Source organism: Serinus canaria, chromosome 8 (genome assembly GCF_022539315.1).
Source record: "Serinus canaria isolate serCan28SL12 chromosome 8, serCan2020, whole genome shotgun sequence".
NCBI lineage: Eukaryota > Metazoa > Chordata > Aves > Passeriformes > Fringillidae > Serinus > Serinus canaria.
The window spans coordinates 16,720,397-16,738,700 of record NC_066322.1 but is presented as its reverse complement, the minus strand read 5'-3'; the positions used below and the strand labels follow the sequence as shown (position 1 = coordinate 16,738,700).

The window sequence follows — 18,304 nt, the reverse complement described above, 5'->3', positions numbered from 1 at the left end:
ACTGAGGATAACTTCCTGTCTTCTGTACAATATAAAATTCCTTATTACAGTTAAAATACTCTGCTTATTACAATTAAAAAACCACCCTAAGAGTCTTTACAAGAGTACAAGTTTCAGCACTGAGATTGTGACCACTTATGGCCAGAAAGCAGCAGCATATTAACTATGTGACTTGATTGTTCAAAGTTGCAGGGGAAAAGTTAAGGGAGTGGGGAGAAATACAGTAATTTTTGCAGGCAGCATGTATACATGAGTAATTCTATTTAAGGTCTGAGTATACTGAGAATTCTAGACATCAGAATGGAGCAAGGCTAGCCTATCCCAGTGTCCTTACTGCCATCATTGTTACTAGAATGTTGAACCTGGAAAGGTTTTTTCACTGTTTTACGAGCTTATTAAAATCATTGTGCAAACGGAAGCCAGTGCACTACAGCTTATTTGGAGAGAAGACAGTTTAAAAGCCATTGCTACAGAATAATAGTTTGCCTGGTGGTGATACTGTGGGATTCTTTTTACCTACTAGGTTTCCAGCCAGATGAAGAGCTGAGTGAAATCTTCAAGACAGAATTTCAAATGAGATTGCTGTGGGGCAGCAAAGGAGCACAAGTTAATCAAAGTGAAAGATATGAGAAATTCAGCCGGATCTTAACTGCACTTTCCCGAAAACTGGAACCTCCTCCAGTGAAGCTGGTGGAACAATTAAGTATATAGGACTCTGGAAACACTGTTTAAGTGATATACTTGAAGTAACCTTAGCATTCTTATGGCAATTTGATACTGCACAAACTTCTTGCATTTCATAAGATGTTTAGAACTTTTAGCACAATGCACACTTGTTTTAAAACTACTGATTTCTAAACAAATTATTTATTTACTGTGTCACCAAGTCATTTACTGATCCCTCTAAACAGTCAGGTTTTCCCTTTATTTCCCCAAAGTTCCACTGTTTTAATGATGCCAAGGAGCAAGGGCATGGGCATCGTAAGATGAAGCAAATAGTGTAAATAAAATAATAGATTATCTGACATGGCAGAAAATTTGTTGTATAATATTCCTTTAATGAATATAAAAACCACTGTAGATAGACTTGTATAGTGTATCTTTATGGGAAATAATTTGCATATTTACAAAATCGTAGAAACACTGCAAATTGCAGAAATGATCCTTTATCTGTAACCAAAAGACTCAGACTTCACTGTGCCTATGAGAGCAGTCTGTGTATGTGTTGGGATGACTTCCCTTTTTTTTTAAGACAGCCTCTGTAGTATTTCAGCTTTTGCTGGGGCCTGCACAACAGCTATGCTGCCAGGAATGAATGATGAAATGGCAAGAACAAACAATCCAGATAATTAAAATGCTTTCAGACATGAGTAAATGTGGGTGTATGTATGCATTAAACTTGCTTCATTTACCGAGGCGGATCACTTTGGTAAGTACTTTATCCTTGGATGGAGACAAAGCATAAGGCGTTAGCACTTTTTTACAGGAAATCAGCTTGCACACAGTTCATTATCAAAGAGTCTTAGCAGCAAATCCCACTTTGTAATATACAGAATTGGTGCCAAAGGGCTGTCCTGAGATGTTGTATAAATATTTAAGTCAGAGCTGCATGTGCTTGTTGTCAGTAAGCCTGTTTCTGGAGTGAGATGTTACTTAGAGCACTGGAATATTGGAGTGGGATGACAACAAAACCAACACCAGATCTGTTCCTCTGAGCTACAATCACAGCAGAGGTTTTTACCTCCAGAACAAGACTTTACAGACCTGACATGTGCCTGTCAATCTTAACAGAAGACAAATGGGGAAGCTAATTACATAGACCATGAAAAGATTTTTTTATTCCATGAAAATATTCTCAACAGAGAACACTATTTTTAAACAAAGCATTTAACATTTAGGAAATCAACATGTGCACAAAAAAGGATTAAAAAATTACTGGAAAATGTCTGATTCTTTAAGACAACTCACGTTCAGAATTTCAGAGTAAGTGATTTATAAGCTGTGCAAGTACAAATGCTTTTTCCTATGTTTAACAACCCTCATACAAGTTGCACTATCCCTCTTGAAAGCAACCTGCCTCCAAAGGAAGCAAATCCTGGTTTCAGAAAAACAAAAACAGTAGTGTGAAAAAAACATTTAGTCTTTTACCAGGAAGTGTTATTACTGACCTCTGAGGCTGTTTGCCAGGCAGACCACAGGCCCTTAACCAGAAACTACACAGATCACATTTCTTCCTTTTCACAGAATTACAGAATCACAGAATATGCTGGGTTGGAAGGGACCCACAAGGATCACTGAGTTTTCTCCAAAATAAAAAAGTACTAAATTTAAAAAAAAAAAACAACAAAAAACCAACAACCCCCAATCCCAATAACCCCCCAAAAAGCCCAAACCCAAAAAAACTACCTAAGTAGTTTTGTCAGTATTGAGTAATGTCACATTATTATATAAATAACCCTGTATACAAGCTCCAAAAATCTAAACTTTAGAGTTTAATAGGCCCCATAATACACTAGGTCAAGCTGTGTAATAGTGGTATACATAACAAAAGGAATTAACCTCTACACAAGTCACTCAAATTCAGTTTTACTGGTAGTACAGTTCCTAATAACACTGAAATGAAAAAGAATCCAGCACTGCTGCATCCACATATTGCTTCAGACCCCAGAAAAACAGGATGTTTTAATTATTATTCCATAATACAGTGCCAGAGAGCAGGTGGCTGGGTTGACAAGCTTGTGTTGATATAAGTGTCCCTCCCCCCAACATCTCTACTCTAATTCTTATCACCCTAGTCAATCAGATATGATGTATTTATTAACAGAACCACAAATGGGAGGCAAGACGACATAAGCAATAGGGGCACTGCAGACAACTATATTTACACGTATAAACATATCCAAATTTCAATTGTTTACAAGTAAAAGTGCACAAAGATCATTACGAAGGATCACTCAAATGTCACCTGGTCCATACAATGAAGCATCACCTGGAAATGGACTAGCACTGCAGTAATTGAAATTGGAACGTCATAGTGAAAAACTAAAAGACAGTTTCCATAAAAATCTTTTAAAAAAATATTAAAGTCAAATGAAGAGATACACGTTTCAATGTATAAAATTCATGGATGCACCATGTATCCAGTAAAGTAGAGCTCTAGAAAAAAACCTACCGTGGCTACCTCAGCAGCTGCAGCACTGTGAAAAGAGCTGAGACACAAAGCCCTTTGTGGGATACTGTAAGTGGTAGTGTTGGCAAACAACAGATTTAGGCACTCTAGTTTAAGGCAGCAGTTGAATAGCAAGTGGTTGACTTCTGAAAACAGTCATTAACTTGCAGTGGTGAATCCTCTGGTTGTGCTCCAGGCTGTCAGTGCTCACAACAGGTTACTGAAGGGCTGAAGGTGGACCACAGTTCTAGGAGTTTCTCTTGATTGCATTGTAGGCTAGAGCTGAGATGCATAATTCCCCCAAATTAACAAAATACCTTACAGTCGCTTATCAGTTAAGCCAAACATCTGGAATGTAATGATGGTTGCAGTGGTATTGTTATAGCAGCATACATGGATACTGGGATGAAACTCTAGTGCTGAAGATATTTAAAGAAAATGATTTGTTACAAAACAAGATGAGCAATGATGGCAAAGTGTTACACAGCACATGCCTGACTGTCCTAGGCATGCAGGAGGAGGTTAACGGCGAGCATGGAGGTGGCACAGGCAGACTGATAACTGACACAGGGCTCTAAATGCCAATAAAAGTGAGTCGGAAATGAGCATCATTGAGAAAATCAAAAGGCAGCACAAGCTAAAATATAGTTTGTGCACCTGGGACAACCTAGGACAATGAAAATAAAGCAATTTTAGGAGCAGTAGCCTTTACTCTGGTAATGGAACTCTATTTTCCTGCACAAATTGAAGATTTCGTAATACATCCTTACCTATATATGGAGATGCTAAGATGTTAGTGACTACTAAATGTATGTCTGCATGCATTCATGCAACTAGCTTGTCTCTTGGGCCTCCCAGTCTAGTACCCCTCCCCTCCCTACCCCCACCCCCCCAGCAGCTGCATGTAACCTCCTTCAAGATCTCGCCCATTTTCTCAGAAACCCGCTTCAGGAACCTGCAGTCCAAGAGGAAAAAGAAAAGAACAAAGTTACTGAAGGCCTTTAGAAGACAGAGAAGCGTGCTCAGTTCTAACAGGCCATTCTCAGTGGCTAAACATCAGCTTTCTACTTAATTCCACAAACTCTCATTAGAAATACAAAATCAGCTTTTTTTTTTCCTCAATTATCAAGTTGTGCAATGCAGTTTCCAATCCTCAGTGATTTACCAATGAGGAGAATTACTGTACATTTAAGACACTGTCTTCAGACTAAACACAATACAATTCAAAGACTTAGTTTACAGGCACAGATTAAGAATATAAAATCATTCCCTTATCAGGAGCAGAGAGTTTCCAGTAAGACATCAAGCATTACATGTGATCTTTTTTTGTTTGTTCAAGGTATCTGGAGTTAAAACAATGACATCATGCCTAATACAGAACATTCTACATTACAAGTACTGAAAAGGAAGGAGATAGGTCAGTGGACTTTCTGTCCTTCTTAATCATAATGTTTTTTTCCTGAGTGTTTTTATTGAACTTTCAGAATCAGAAAACATTTTCCTGTTTAAGAAGTGAAAGCTGCCAAGTATTTGCTAAGGAAGGAAATTAATAATTTTCAGTAACAGAGTTCAGTTACTGATTAGAGGAAAAAGATTTCTGTTTTAAGAATACAGTTTAAGTCATAAAAGTGGGAACAGTAAATCTTAGAGATCTTTAAAACATAAGTACTTTTTCAGTTCTCTTTAAAAACTAAGAATTCCACAGAACAAGAAGGAATCTTGGTCGTTTTCAGTTCAATATCTGAATTGGACTGAGTGCTTTGTAAAGCAGGAAAGCAGAAGACATTGGTCAAAATTACAGACCAGTATAAGATGCATAATTTAATGTGGTCATCTCTCAAAGAACTACAGCTAACTCTCCATGCAAACAACAGATCATTGCTGACTTCTGATTCTGTAATTCTTTCCACAAGCCTGTATAACTTACAATTTTTCCACTATTTTCCCTGGGGAATGTACGACTGAGAGCTGCCAGTTTTACTGTTAGATATAGGTTACTGCACCTTTGCTGTTTTTCTCTAGCGTTACATCTATATATGATGTTGGCACATAGCCTTCCTCTCCATTATGTCTTCGAGCTCTTGTCCACCCATCTCCTTTGTCCTCCTCAATAATGTACAAAATTTCCCCTTCTTTCATTGCTAGGGTGCCTTCATTATGACCTGGGAAGAACAAGAGGCAAGGAAGTCTTACTGTTCAGACAGAATTTCAAGTCATCTTTTTCCCAAGGCATAGTTTCCAAATTATATATAAACAGGAAGCATGAAAAATCTGTGCAAGAGAACATATGGCCAAACACACTTGGGAAAAAACCCAGTCCCAATTTGTAAAGCTGAATATTTTCCAATAGTTGTGCTAATATTTATCTTAAAACAGCACAAGTACTGCTCATGAATTAGAAGTAGTTTATAAAGTACCTTCACTGATCTTTAAAGCAATTAGTTACTCACACATGTAATTTGCTTAAAATCATTTTACCTGTCTTCTTTATAACAAATCATCCATGCCTTACAGTCTCAGAATCTCAGTGCACGTGGTTAACCTTACCATCAAACGGATATATTGCCTTGCAGTGTCCTATAGCTGGTAATGGATCATCATCTTCAAACTCATCATCAAACTCACTGGGATGAGCGTGTTGCTGTGGTGGACCACGAACTTCCTGGTTAGCATCATCCGTGTAACTCCCTTCAGGGCTACAATGCAATGATGGGAGCATGAGGACTCTGAGGAGTTCTTAGCTCCAAACCTCACAACATCCGTGCATCACAGAAAGGGCAGGTCATGGATATTGTTTTGGAATTCCTGTTAGCAGTTGTTATACTACTGCCAGAGGTGATTTACTGAAAAAACTCTAGCAAAAGCTTAGACTGAATTCTGCTTGATAAACAAACATAAATTTCACATACCTGTCTCCACAGAAGGTGGAAAACTAGTGAGCCTTATGCAATGGATTAAGACAGGTTTAAAAGGCACTGCTATTTATTGAGCAGGTGTTTCAATTAGACTATTTTTATATGTTACGAGAATGGCAGGAAATCTTTAGAATTTAGAACCAGTTAAGATTTTCCTTTAGAAGGAAAGGAAATTTATCCACTTGGGGAGGATAAGTAACACCCATCCCTCCTGTAATCTCCACAGAACTGTACGGACTCTAGCACAGGATCTAAAGCAGTAGAGACAGAGCAGTGACCTCTCTCGGCCCTGGGTGACAAGGTGGTTGATGTCGCTGCTGTGCCGCCTGTCGCTTCTGGCTGCTACTTTACCTTCAACTTCAGAGAGCCAGGCCTTGGGAAAAAAAGGCAGATATTGGTGTCAAGGAAAAACTGATTCTAAACCAGCACATTTAACAAATGCATTGAACTGCAGACAGTTCACAGCCACACGGAGATTGCAGTCAGATGTCAAGTCTTACAATTACTTCACTCAAAGCATGAGCCTATCGTTTATGCTTAGCCTACGCTCCATACTAGCCTAAGGAAAAAACCTATAATTACATGTGAATAATATTATATTCTTCTGAACAGTTTACATCTTTAATAATGTACATCTTCATTCTGGCTAGATGAACATACTTGAAAAAACAGCACCCCACAAAAAATTCTATCAGGATGACTACTCTTCAATCAAGTAGTTCTTCTGGGTGCTATATTTCAAATCTGTATAGCAAAGTACAATTGTACCAATTATTTACATTTTCCAAGAGACTGGTTTAGAATCTAACCTCATTCTTGTGTATTTCCATCCGAAGACGGTCCATATTGCTCATAGTCTCAGTTAATTTTGGTTGCAAACTGCTTGGATCACCCATCTGTGGATTTTTTTCATAAACATCCTTCATCTTGATGAGGGCATCTCTAAAAACATCCAAACCATTACAATAATTAATACAGCACTATTGATTCATTAAAGCTAAAATAACGTGTATGAGATCCTGAACTGTGATTAGATATCAAGAACAGCAACGACGAACTGCTGGTCTTCATACCATGCCTAAATCTTTCTCCCATTCTGTCATCTTAGCCTTCTGCTTTCCTTTCTTATGTTGTGCACAGGCACACAAGGACTCTCCAGCTGTTGACTCTTACCTGTCCAGTCTCAGTACTGTTTTCCATACTGTTTCTTATATACAATTTCCTAAATATTGGTCATGTTCTGTTCTTAAAGCACAAAGTTGCAGCGATCTTGCTCACCTTTTAACACACATTTTAGAGCCAATGCTCCCTATGCAGTATTAGAATCAAAATGAGTATTACAGTAAAGCAGAAGAAAGCAACATTAACAGAACCTAGATACAACAAACTATGAACTTAAAAAGGTTATTAATAGCCTCTCCTAGCTTTTGACCACTGTTGGCTTAGGTAGAGGACATCAAAAAAAACAGAGAGAGAGCCATGACAGAACCCCCCAAAAAAATGCACTCACTTTTGGTCTGTTTCCTTCTGTAGCTCTCTGTTAAGTTCATCAATTCTCTGCTGCAGTTTCTTGCGTCTTTGTTCTGGAGGGAGATGGCTGAAATCTTCTAGTGCAGGGCCCTGCAAGAAGAAACACTATGAAACAAGCTACCACATGCACAGATCTGGGCAGCTGAACTGACATACCCACACATGGACAGTGTTCACTGGAAGCAGATGGACCTTCTTAAAAACTTTACTTGACAGACAGCTCTACAAAAGACTGCACAGAATAAATGCATGTTCTTGCTGCCAGAGTGTAGTCACTAGGTCAAGGTGCTTTCTGCCTTCTGTAGCAGTTGGCTCACAGAGGTAACTCAAAATTTCTAGACTTTATTGTTCTGAAGTCATATACCTCCTCTTACATCCACTGCACTTAAAGAAGATTAAGAAAGGACAGAATAATTTGAGTCAGAACAAAAATCTAAGATGTGTATATAATAATTATATACATATATATAAATTGTTTCTTTCTCTGGACTGTGTTCTGTGTTCATTTGGATGGTATCAAAAGAAAAATACTTTCTTTTGGATCTTTGCCTCCAAAGCACAATTATAGTTCTCTTCCCAAACTTTAGCAATCCTAGAAAACATATTAAAATTTACAAAGTTCTGATGGATTTTACCTCAAGCAAAACTGTTTCACAGAGCACAGAAAAAAACTTTGTAATATCAAAATTATTACCTAAATTTGTTTATTTGACTCCATACTTGCTCAAATATTCCAAGTCACCTTTTTTACAGGGAAAAAAAAAACCAAACAAAAACCGACAACCAAAAGACTTCAGGGAGGGAAAAAACCCTCTGACTTCCCAGACGTTTAAAAAAAAAATCAGAAACCAGCCAATTAAAGACCATCTATTGTTATGGACCAAACCTGCAAACCTGATTGCAAACTTGTGCCAAGATTATAATAAGCAGGATAGGGTAGGGCCTATAGGGCCTGGGTATGAAATGCATGGGAAGAGATTTTTATGTATCTTGCATGTTTGTTGTGAAAACTCTTCCCCTCAGGGTGACAGACACTGGCAGTGTTAAGAAGGAAATATGGTACATGTCTTACTCACCAAAGGTTTGGTTTGTTGTTTTTTTTTGGGGTTTTATGTGATCCCATTCGCCTAAGGAACTTGGTTTTAACCCAAGAAACCCACTTGCCATTCCAGTAACCCTCCATGGAGGCAAACCAAACTGGGCAGCACTTTTGTCAAGAAGAAAGTTTACAGAAACTTGACTGTTCAGATTTTGACACAAGCCTTAGGCTCAGGTGCCAAATTTCCAACAACCCCCCTTAAGATCTTCTCACCCCCTCAACTTTTCTGCTCTTGTAAAATCAACCTCGTTACTTTTTAAGAAGGGAATACAAGGCATCATAAAAGAAGGACAATCGAGGTATGTTTTCAAAATAAAACAAGGGGTTTCTTTCTGGAGGAAGAAGAATATACACTGTGTATAGTCTCAAAGTCCAGAGACGAAAAATGACATAAACAAACTTCCTATTCCCTTCAGAAAGTCTCCCAAGAAAACACTGTTAAGTGAAACACACTACAAAGAAACAAAAATACAATCACGTCCTCTCTATCATTCTTCCTTACAGGTTGGTTTAAACCAGAGCATCCTAAAAATGAATCAGAACAACAGAGGTCTTTTGTGAATTTTTACTGATTTACCCTGCAATACAATATTGATTAAGGCATGATTTTATTTAATGTAACAGCTTCCTGTATTTCTAAGCATAAAGGTCCTCCCCTGCAAATTTTTCTTCCAAATTCAAAGGAGTGTAGTATTCAGTATTTCTTCTTTACACAATTTTTAAAATCTTTTCATATACATATTTTATACTGCTTAAACAATTCTCCTAACAAAGAAAAATCACTAAGTATTTCCATCATGACCAACTTGTGAATACTGGTCAACTCTAAAAGTCCAACACTGCAGATTTAGTTGCAGCCAGATCACAAGTCTAATCGCCTTACATTAAGCATGGATGATTAAGAAGACTGTGCATATGAGTGGAAAATCTGAAGATGTATTTCAGCACCTGACTTAAAGCAGTTATGATATGGAAACACTCTCAGAAAATTATTTTCATGCTATCTTAGCAGAAGTACAGCAGACAGATCAGCACACGGGCTTACCATCTTCACCGACCACTGCACAGTTCATTTGAAAACAGAAAGAAACGGGAAATTATTTACATGCAATGACCAGTTACAAAAGTGACTAATGCCTAGAAATGTATTTTTAAAATATCACTTAAGGATTGACATTTTCATTTATAAAAAATACGTTTGACATAAGCACAAAAAAATAATTGCTTTAAGAAAATACTAGGTGATAATGGGTAGTTTTAACTTTAAAAATTTTAACACACAATTCATTAAACTACTTTTGAATTTTAGTGTTTGGAATAAAGGGCTGAGCCTTCTGTTGTAGGAAAAGAAACACACACACAGCCAACATTACACAAAATAGCAGAATTTGATGATGATGGACTGATCAGCCATATACAAAAATTTATTAATGATAGTTTAAAATCCACTGCAATCACTCTTATAAATGAAGTTTTGGCAATGTATTTAGTTTATCATCATCACAGCAGATCTAGAATAAACAAAGATATTTTTCAAGTCTAGAAGTAATCAGTTTAACTTTCTGAAAACAGCATTTGGGTCATTGTTGTTATCTAAAATTGGTTTAGTCCAGATAAAAGTAAAGACATGTAAAGAGTAAAGACTTTTTCCTTAAAGAAGCAAATGAAATATGGGTGCCAGGAGCTGAACCTTGGCTTTAACATTCACAGCATTTTGAAGCTCTGCCATGCTTTTAATGATTTGGACAACAATTTCCAGAGAAATACCAAGCAACTTGGAAGACAGATACCTCAACTTCACTTTTGACCCTGAGCAATTTTTAAGGCTGCTGCTTGGGGCACGTACACGACATCAGAATTTCTAGCAAGGAGGGAAGTAAAGCACCTTCCCAAACAATACTCTGGTAGGAATCTCGAAGTCCAGAGATGCAAAATGACATAAAGAAGCTTCCTGTTCCCCTCAGAAAGTCTTCCAATAAAACTCTCTTAAGGTTTACAGATCACTGCTGATAATGCAGATATTTTATGTACCAAGTGGCATCAAGCACAGACCTCTCAAAAGCACTAACACTGTCTGGAATTGTTAAGATTTCAAAGGAGCAGCAGGAACCAGCAGCACTAACACAGCAAGCTACACTGGCTTACACCTTCCTTCTACTCTACAGCTACCGTTTGCTGCTCTTGCTCTGGAAAATGACAGGAAAATGAACTGCATGAAGCCCAGAGTGGAGGGACACTAGGTCTGTGATCTCCAGTACCTTGACTGAGATCTTGTACAGGGCCTGTTAAACAAAATGACCAGGATGCTTCACTGGCTGATCAATGCCAACTCACAGATAAAACTCAGCAGAAGCAAACTGAGTACCATTTTACATGGGCAGATGGTCATAGGACAAAGGGGAACATTTTCTAACTGAAAGAAGATAGATTTAGATTTGATGTTAGGAAGAAATTCTATATTCAGAGGTTGGTGAGGCACTGGAAAAGGTTGCTCAGAGCAGCTGTGGATGCCTCATCCCTGGTAGATTCAAGGCCAGGTTGGATGGGGCTCTGAGCAGCCTGGTCTAGTGGAAGGAGTCCCTGCCCATGGCAGGGGATTGGAACAACATGATCTTCGAGGTCCTTTCCAAACCAAACCTTTCTATGATTCTATGGTTTAGTATTTCTGCATCTCAGTACCACTTGGAAATAATTTTCCAGGGACAAAACATGTGGGAAACAGCATCACATACTATTAAGCATTTAATCATTGTAAATTATAAAGATAAGACTGATCAATGAGATTTTTAAAAAAATCTATTACTAGTCCATTATACATTTAAGTTCAAAAGACTTTAAAAATGTGCAACAATGTGGTGTCTGTTAAAATGCTTGCAAGGAAATTCAGAATATAAATTAAATGCTCATTCTTGAAGATTTTACAGAGATGAAGTCTTTAATATTATGGCATATTGGAGTGAGTCTAGATCTGTAGGACCCTAGTGATGCTTCCTAATGTTGAAGAATTATTAAATTTAAAGAACTTATTAATTCAATTTTACAACCTGAAGAATGTATTTAAAATCAATAAAGATATGGTTTCACTTCCATTGGCACTCTGTAGAAGTTAGATGATCTTTCCCTTCGAAAGAGGTTCTAGAACTACTGGTAGTACAAGGTGATGATTTGTAAAGCAGGAGTCAATACTTTAGTGATCAACAAAATCCAAGTGTGATCAAGGCCTGTGCCATTCCACCAACTACCAAATGCAGGCAGCTCCTCAGTGAGTACTGCAGAGGAGGCATTACTTTCACAACCAGACCAAATTAGGATCTAATGACTCAGAAGGGAAAGGAGACGCTGCCCACCATACAGACTTAGAGGAACACAAGTCTCTTCTAAAAAATGCCAGTGCTAGAAAGGCTCTTTCCAAGGTATCTGGGGGCCTGAAATCAGATGCCACAACATGACTTAAAGATAAAGTAAGTTTTAACAATACTTCTGCTTCACAATGACAACAAGAGAGCCTCTAAACTGTAACTTTACTGCAAGAGAGCATTGTTGTACCTTGATCTCCACATTAAGTGAACAACAGTCAACCATTCTTGTTGCACATGAGATAGCAAGTCCATATTGTCTTGAAATATCAAAAAATTATTAATTATATACAACCAAATGCATCCAATTACCTTTTTATTTGGATGGATAAACACCACTAAACAACATAAACTGGGCAGCCTGTGCTTTTCTGACACAACAGGAAAGTGCCAGTACATTTATCACTAGCACCATAAATGTTGCTAGGAAACCACTTCATATTTTCCTTCTACTGGCTTCCAGACAAATTCTATTTGCAGAATGTGCCACTGTATTAGCAAATTAATTGATAAGTCTCTGTGGCATTTGGTAATAATTTTTTCAATAATTTTACCCAAAAGAAACTAGGACAAACAAGAACAACTAATTAATCAGAAAACACATTAATGCTGTAATGTTTTTTAAAAAATCTGTATTTCAAAATCTGCCATCACCATAAGATATAGCATTTGATGTACAAAAGGAATTAAATTCTCCCTTCTTAGTTCAGTGTCTCGTAATCAACTTCTACTATTTTCAAAGTCAGCAAATAAGACATCGGATCTGTCAGATGATTTTTGTGGTAACTGTATATCCAATGATTAATTACTGAAAAAATATGTTACATGATGGTAGGAAAACATTTGTGAATGTGAACAACAATGAAAAAAGGTATCAAACACATGCTGAGCACCCTCTTTATAACACCTTTTCTTAGGCATAAGCATTTCAAAAGTGATAAAGAATATTTTTATTTTAATTTCTTTTTAATCTGTTGCTAACTTCTGATTAGTATGAAACAAAGTATGCTAAAAGTGACCTTATGGCTGAAGTGTTACTTTTAACTAAGTAAGCCTTATAATGAGGGTGAAGAGCATTAGAAAAGCCACATCACAAACACACTGCTCATAGCCCATCATGCATTTCAACTTGTTATCAAACTTACCCCTCTTTTGAGGCTTCTGAAAGAAGGAATTCTGGGCTTCCCTGTTTTTATGTCACTCATGCAATAATGCACTGGTTCAATGGAGAATATGGGATACTGGGACCCATTAGGAGTACTGGATGTGTATAAACTAGTAGGGGTTAGGGGTGGGGATTGTGGCTAATGTGGAAATAAAGAAAGCAATAAATAAGCCAAATGTTCAAAGTGATTTTAAAATGAAAATTTTGTCTTACAAAAATAAAATTTCCATCCAACACAGAAACAGGCTGTAACGTTCCAGACACATTTATAATATAACAGCATTAGGTTTAAAAGGTTTCTGTCATGAATTAATCTTCAGAGTTATGGGCTGCTGCAGAGAAGGAAGGAAGCTTTAGACTCAACACTGGCACAAGATCCTAACAAGATCCCAAAGTTCCCTGTCTCTTTTCTTAAAACAGCTCAGCTATTGCCAGTTTAGTTCCAATGATCCTGGAAGCTCAAGCATTCCTGCTCAGAGCTTCCTCCTACATACTGAGGTACCCTACCAGGTGAGCCAAACCAGAAATATTTGGTACATCTATGGAGAATGACTAAAACAAAAAGTGTTCTCAAACTCTGCCCTCAAGCTGGACTAACACAATGGCTGCATGGAATTCTTAATATCATCCCAATAACCTCCTCCCCTTTTTTCAAATTGCTTCTCTCATTTTTTGTCTCTTATACCTCTGCGATTCTTTCCCAGTTCAATTTTCCTCTATTTCCACTGCTGCACAACTAATTCCCTTTACAAAAGGCTTTTATGTCTTTGACAACATTAAAAATAGGTAAAGGAATACCTGGAAGTCAAGACCAGCCATAGTTTCAGCTAAATGAAGGTCCAAAGACCCCTATGAATACTCCAGCTGTAGGAAACCAGCTGATTCTACAATAGATAATTTAGGAATATATTTTAAAACCTGTGAATAGTATTTGGAACTAAATATGTATCTTTCAGTAAATATTTTGCTTCCAGCAGCTGTTTTGTAGAGCACTCCTCCATCCTCCCCAAAAACAGGTAAAAATCAGGGACAAAATCTTTCATTTCATCCAGGTCCTTAGGGAAGAGATGCATGTAGTATGTACACACATATGTCACACCTGTGACTCCACAGAGAGAAGAGTAAGGCTGACTCCCTGAATGCTACACACAGTGAGTGAACTGGGGGGAACAAAGAGTAGGGCAAGTCTTGTCAGCTTATTTCAGCTGTCATCACACTAAGGGATTTCTTGTAACTACAGCAAATGTCAAGGTCCAGGCTGAAACCAGAGTACATTTACATAACTCTCCAAATTCTCAGAAAGATGTCTTGTGGTCAAACTGGCAATTGTCATCTAACTTCAGAACAGGCCAAATCTCACCCACCTCTGCAGACAAATGCAGTATTCATGCCCATGTATCAATGCATGTGAACTGCTATGAATCATTAATTATATTGCATGAAAAGTAAACAATCAGTTTTAACACACAGCTGGAGTTACAAAATATACTGAGGATGGAATAAAGTATCAGGTGTATCCTTCCTTTCTGTAAAGACCTACTTTCTCAGAACACTATCAACTGGAAAATAAATTCTACCATTAAGAAGACTTAAGAATAGTTTCCTGTAATAACTGACCGAAACTGGCATGAAGCATTAAAATAACCTCACAAAAAATTGTGAGAATCATTAAAATGGCTCACTGATATGCTCCAATATTAAAAAAAGATAAATAAATTTAAATATGTACATGATCCATTCATGTTGTACAGCTAATGCATGTACTGACATCCTTTTGTTGATCCACAAAGGCATCTTGCACAGAAAGTGTTAATTGTAACTCATAAGAAAACAAAGTAGTAATTTCAATTCTTTAATTTTTATCTTGAGCATTGGAATATTTTTACCTATTTCCTAGTAATATTTCTTCTAGGACATTTACCTTTATGGAGCTTCCACAGTATGTTTTACACAGTGACCAATATAAACTTTCATGTTTTCAGAGAAACCTCAGGAGTTTTCAAAACTTGCAACAGGTGTAATAAAAATCTATATAGCACTTCTACATGTAACTGTGACATTTAGAAGGGGATTGCTTTTTGTGCCATAACAGATGGATCTGAAGTCTACCCAATTCCAAAGCATACTCTCCCCCTCCTTATTTTTACATTCACAATTAATACCTTTCCTATGCAACTACAGAAAGTCTTTACAGAATCTCAGAAATATCACAATAATGGGAAGCTACTTTTATCAAATAACTTAAAAATGCTCCCAGACACAAATTAGTAAAAGTGACAACTTGATTTTTAACATGGTAAGTACTCAAACCTACTCAAACCTGATGTCCTTACACATACTTTAAAAGACATGGGCAGGCAAGGGGAAGATTTTTTAAAACTACATTAATTGCTGCTTCCATGCACTCTCAATGTTAAAATTTTAATTTTCCACAGAGTGATTTCTTAATTGTTACCTTTGGTTTCTTTCCAAATAGCCACAGCTTTCCTTTAGCCTTGCCGACTGTAGTTTTTGTATCAATTCTCATTCCCTCTTGCTTTGGTGTACTGATGGTTCCATCAGAGATAGTTCTGTAAATATTCTGACTGTAGTCTTCAAATGGAAAATCTCCAGGAGGCTCAAAACCAGACTTGAAGCAGTCTATCACTAGTTGAGAGTCCTAAACACAGGACATTAAAGAGTTTAAAAAGCATTCCCATCAAGAACCAGAGAGGAAAAATGGAGACAAATTTTCCATTTAATTGCAGAGCTGCACAGAAAGGAAGAGTGAGCTCAGGATAAACACTTTTGGACAGAGCAAGTGAAGATAACAGCATTATCTCAGCAGTGTTCATGAGTGTATAGCAAAGCATACTCTGCTATTCAGAATATTCCAGAAAATACTTCCCAAGGCTTCCCACAAATTTAAAACAGGGCCAAACTATTTTCCACCTTTTAATCTTACAACATTGGTACTGAAATTAAGACAGAACTAAGAAACAAGATGTAGTAAGATAAAATAGGACAGAACCTGCTGCAGACAAGCAGGACACAGAATGAATACTTTGTTAACTGAACACCCTTTATATGCTTTGATGTCACATGCAGGGGAAAATACTGACCATGGTATTGCAGGATATTTCAGAATAACCAAAATACTGCATCCAAAATCACACCCAATGAGAATGTGTCAGAGATATTCAGATTACACTAAATCAATAAGGCAGAAAGAGAGCAGACAATAAAAGCAGAAGTGGTTCCTTCTGCTGAAATCCAAGTCACAACACTTTTGAAGAAAATATCTGACAACAGAAATATTTGATAACTGCACAGGGTAATTCAGTTTTTCCCCTCTCCATAACTTCTGGAACAGTTCAGTTGCTCACACACATTTAAAAAGTCACTCAGTTCTACTTACTCTATGTTCATCAACTGATTTTGCTGCAAGGATCATCCCTTCTAAGCATTTTGAGATAATTGGAATAACCTTGCGCTCAGAGTCAGCAAAGCCTTTGTAACATTCACTAAGTTTGATAGTCCTTCTTTCATCCATTTCTTGGAGTTGCTGCAAGTGCAAAGATAAAATAAAGCTTTCATTTGCTGATTTTTTCCCTCCTCAATCCTGACATATGCAGTTACTCTGGTCACCACAGTGTGGGACAGAATTTCTATGCTTGCCCAGTGTTTTTATTTGCTTAAAAAAACAGAACTTAGAAGTCCTTTCAGACACAGTCTTAGGATGCCCAGTACAATAGTTATGAAGACTTCATGCTCTTTGATTTCTAAAAATCATGTAATGGATGGGACCTTCTTTTTCTTTTATAAAGCACGTGTACAGTGTTTCCAGGCAACTATTTGAAGTTTTTGTTTTAGGCAAAAATGAGAACCACAGTGAAGAAATTTTTCTAATTTCTACATCTCCTCACTCTCTCCATCTAGTTCCAAGTTATTCTTCTCTGGTGACAAATACATCTATGTTGATTTTATTATTATACTTTCCAAGCAATACCAATTATTTAAAATATAGGAAAAATAAGAAAAATTTAAATTATCTGCAGTTTAGACACTCTGATTTGAAATACAAACCATTTCCTTTAGCAGTGTGCAAGAAAATAAAGAGAAGAATACCATTACATAAGATTTGCAATCAAAGTTTACTGAAACAGAACAAAACAGAACAAATTCAAGAGAAATACTATTAAGATAACAGCTCTGGGCTTTTCAACTGAATGTGGAAAACACCCCAAACAAAACCAAAAAAAAAATCAGTAAAAAATACACCAACAGGTTGTGAAAAACTAGATAAGAAGTTGAATCTTTCCTCTATCTACACTGAGGCAGATATGTCAAACAATATTCAATTTTGTCTCTCCAAGATAAAACAAGCACCTAGATGTGTTAAAACCTTCTCCAAGGTTTTCCCATAGAATGTCACCAAATACTTGCAATGAAGTAATAAAAGTGTAGTCCCAAGAGAAAACAGGGCTGGGCCTTTCTGCTCTTACTGTAGAGTTCAAAATATGAGTAATATCTTACAATGATAATGGATCTTAGCCCTGGAGAAATAAGGGCAGTACAGCAAAAGTCTGGTGCAAGCTGCAAAGATGATCCTGTTCCTCCTGGGAGCTGACTGCAGTTCTTGGATCAGTGTGTGAAGTCAACTCAGACCTACTGTGGTGCTGCTTAACAGTTAAAATATTAGAAAATTCTTTCATAAGCCAAGGTATTTTCTCCTGTCAATCCTAGACCTTCTAGTAAAGATTTTTAAACAAAAAATATGAACTGACCCGTGCTTCTGGAAAATATCAAGCATATTTAAAAGTTGAATACCTTCAGATAAACCCAGTGTTTCACCTTCCATTTCCTCACTCCCTGTCTCAGTATCAGTTCCACCCATATTTCCCAAATGGCTGAAGGTACATGCCAACACACTTCTGAACTCTCCTCACCTGATGCCCCCAACTATTTTAAACTGTTCTGCAGTTTTGCACAGTCCATGTTTTTGAAAGAATGTTAAAAAAAAATTATTAGTTACATAAAAGCATCTCAAGAAATCCCCACTTTAGATGCAAAGTACTGATCTTTAACTTT

The 18,304-nt window shown here is 37.1% G+C and overlaps 2 protein-coding genes across 5 annotated transcripts in view; one reads left to right on the top strand and one right to left on the bottom strand.

The window, feature by feature from the left end:
• The window catches only part of BCAR3 (BCAR3 adaptor protein, NSP family member), a 62,430-nt gene extending 61,405 nt beyond the window's left edge, over positions 1–1,025 (top strand). For all 3 annotated transcript variants that reach the window (XM_018912210.3, XM_018912212.3, XM_018912211.3), the window contains one exon: positions 524–1,025. In XM_018912210.3, coding sequence (XP_018767755.3) covers positions 524–711 — 188 coding nt within the window. In that variant the 3' untranslated portion in view covers positions 712–1,025. The remainder of the gene's footprint in view (positions 1–523) is intronic.
• Positions 1,026–1,811: 786 nt separating this feature from the next.
• The window catches only part of FNBP1L (formin binding protein 1 like), a 52,835-nt gene continuing 36,342 nt past the window's right edge, over positions 1,812–18,304 (bottom strand). The window contains exons 8-15 of one of the 2 annotated variants that reach the window (XM_030226492.2): positions 16,632–16,778; positions 15,690–15,893; positions 7,595–7,704; positions 6,894–7,026; positions 6,363–6,457; positions 5,717–5,865; positions 5,173–5,331; positions 1,812–4,124 (exon numbers count right to left, since the gene is read on the bottom strand). In XM_030226492.2, coding sequence (XP_030082352.1) covers positions 4,117–4,124; positions 5,173–5,331; positions 5,717–5,865; positions 6,363–6,457; positions 6,894–7,026; positions 7,595–7,704; positions 15,690–15,893; positions 16,632–16,778 — 1,005 coding nt within the window. In that variant the 3' untranslated portion in view covers positions 1,812–4,116. Of the gene's footprint in view, positions 5,332–5,716; positions 5,866–6,362; positions 6,458–6,893; positions 7,027–7,594; positions 7,705–15,689; positions 15,894–16,631; positions 16,779–18,304 lie in introns of both variants that reach the window. The other variant, XM_030226491.2, reaches the window with a different exon arrangement.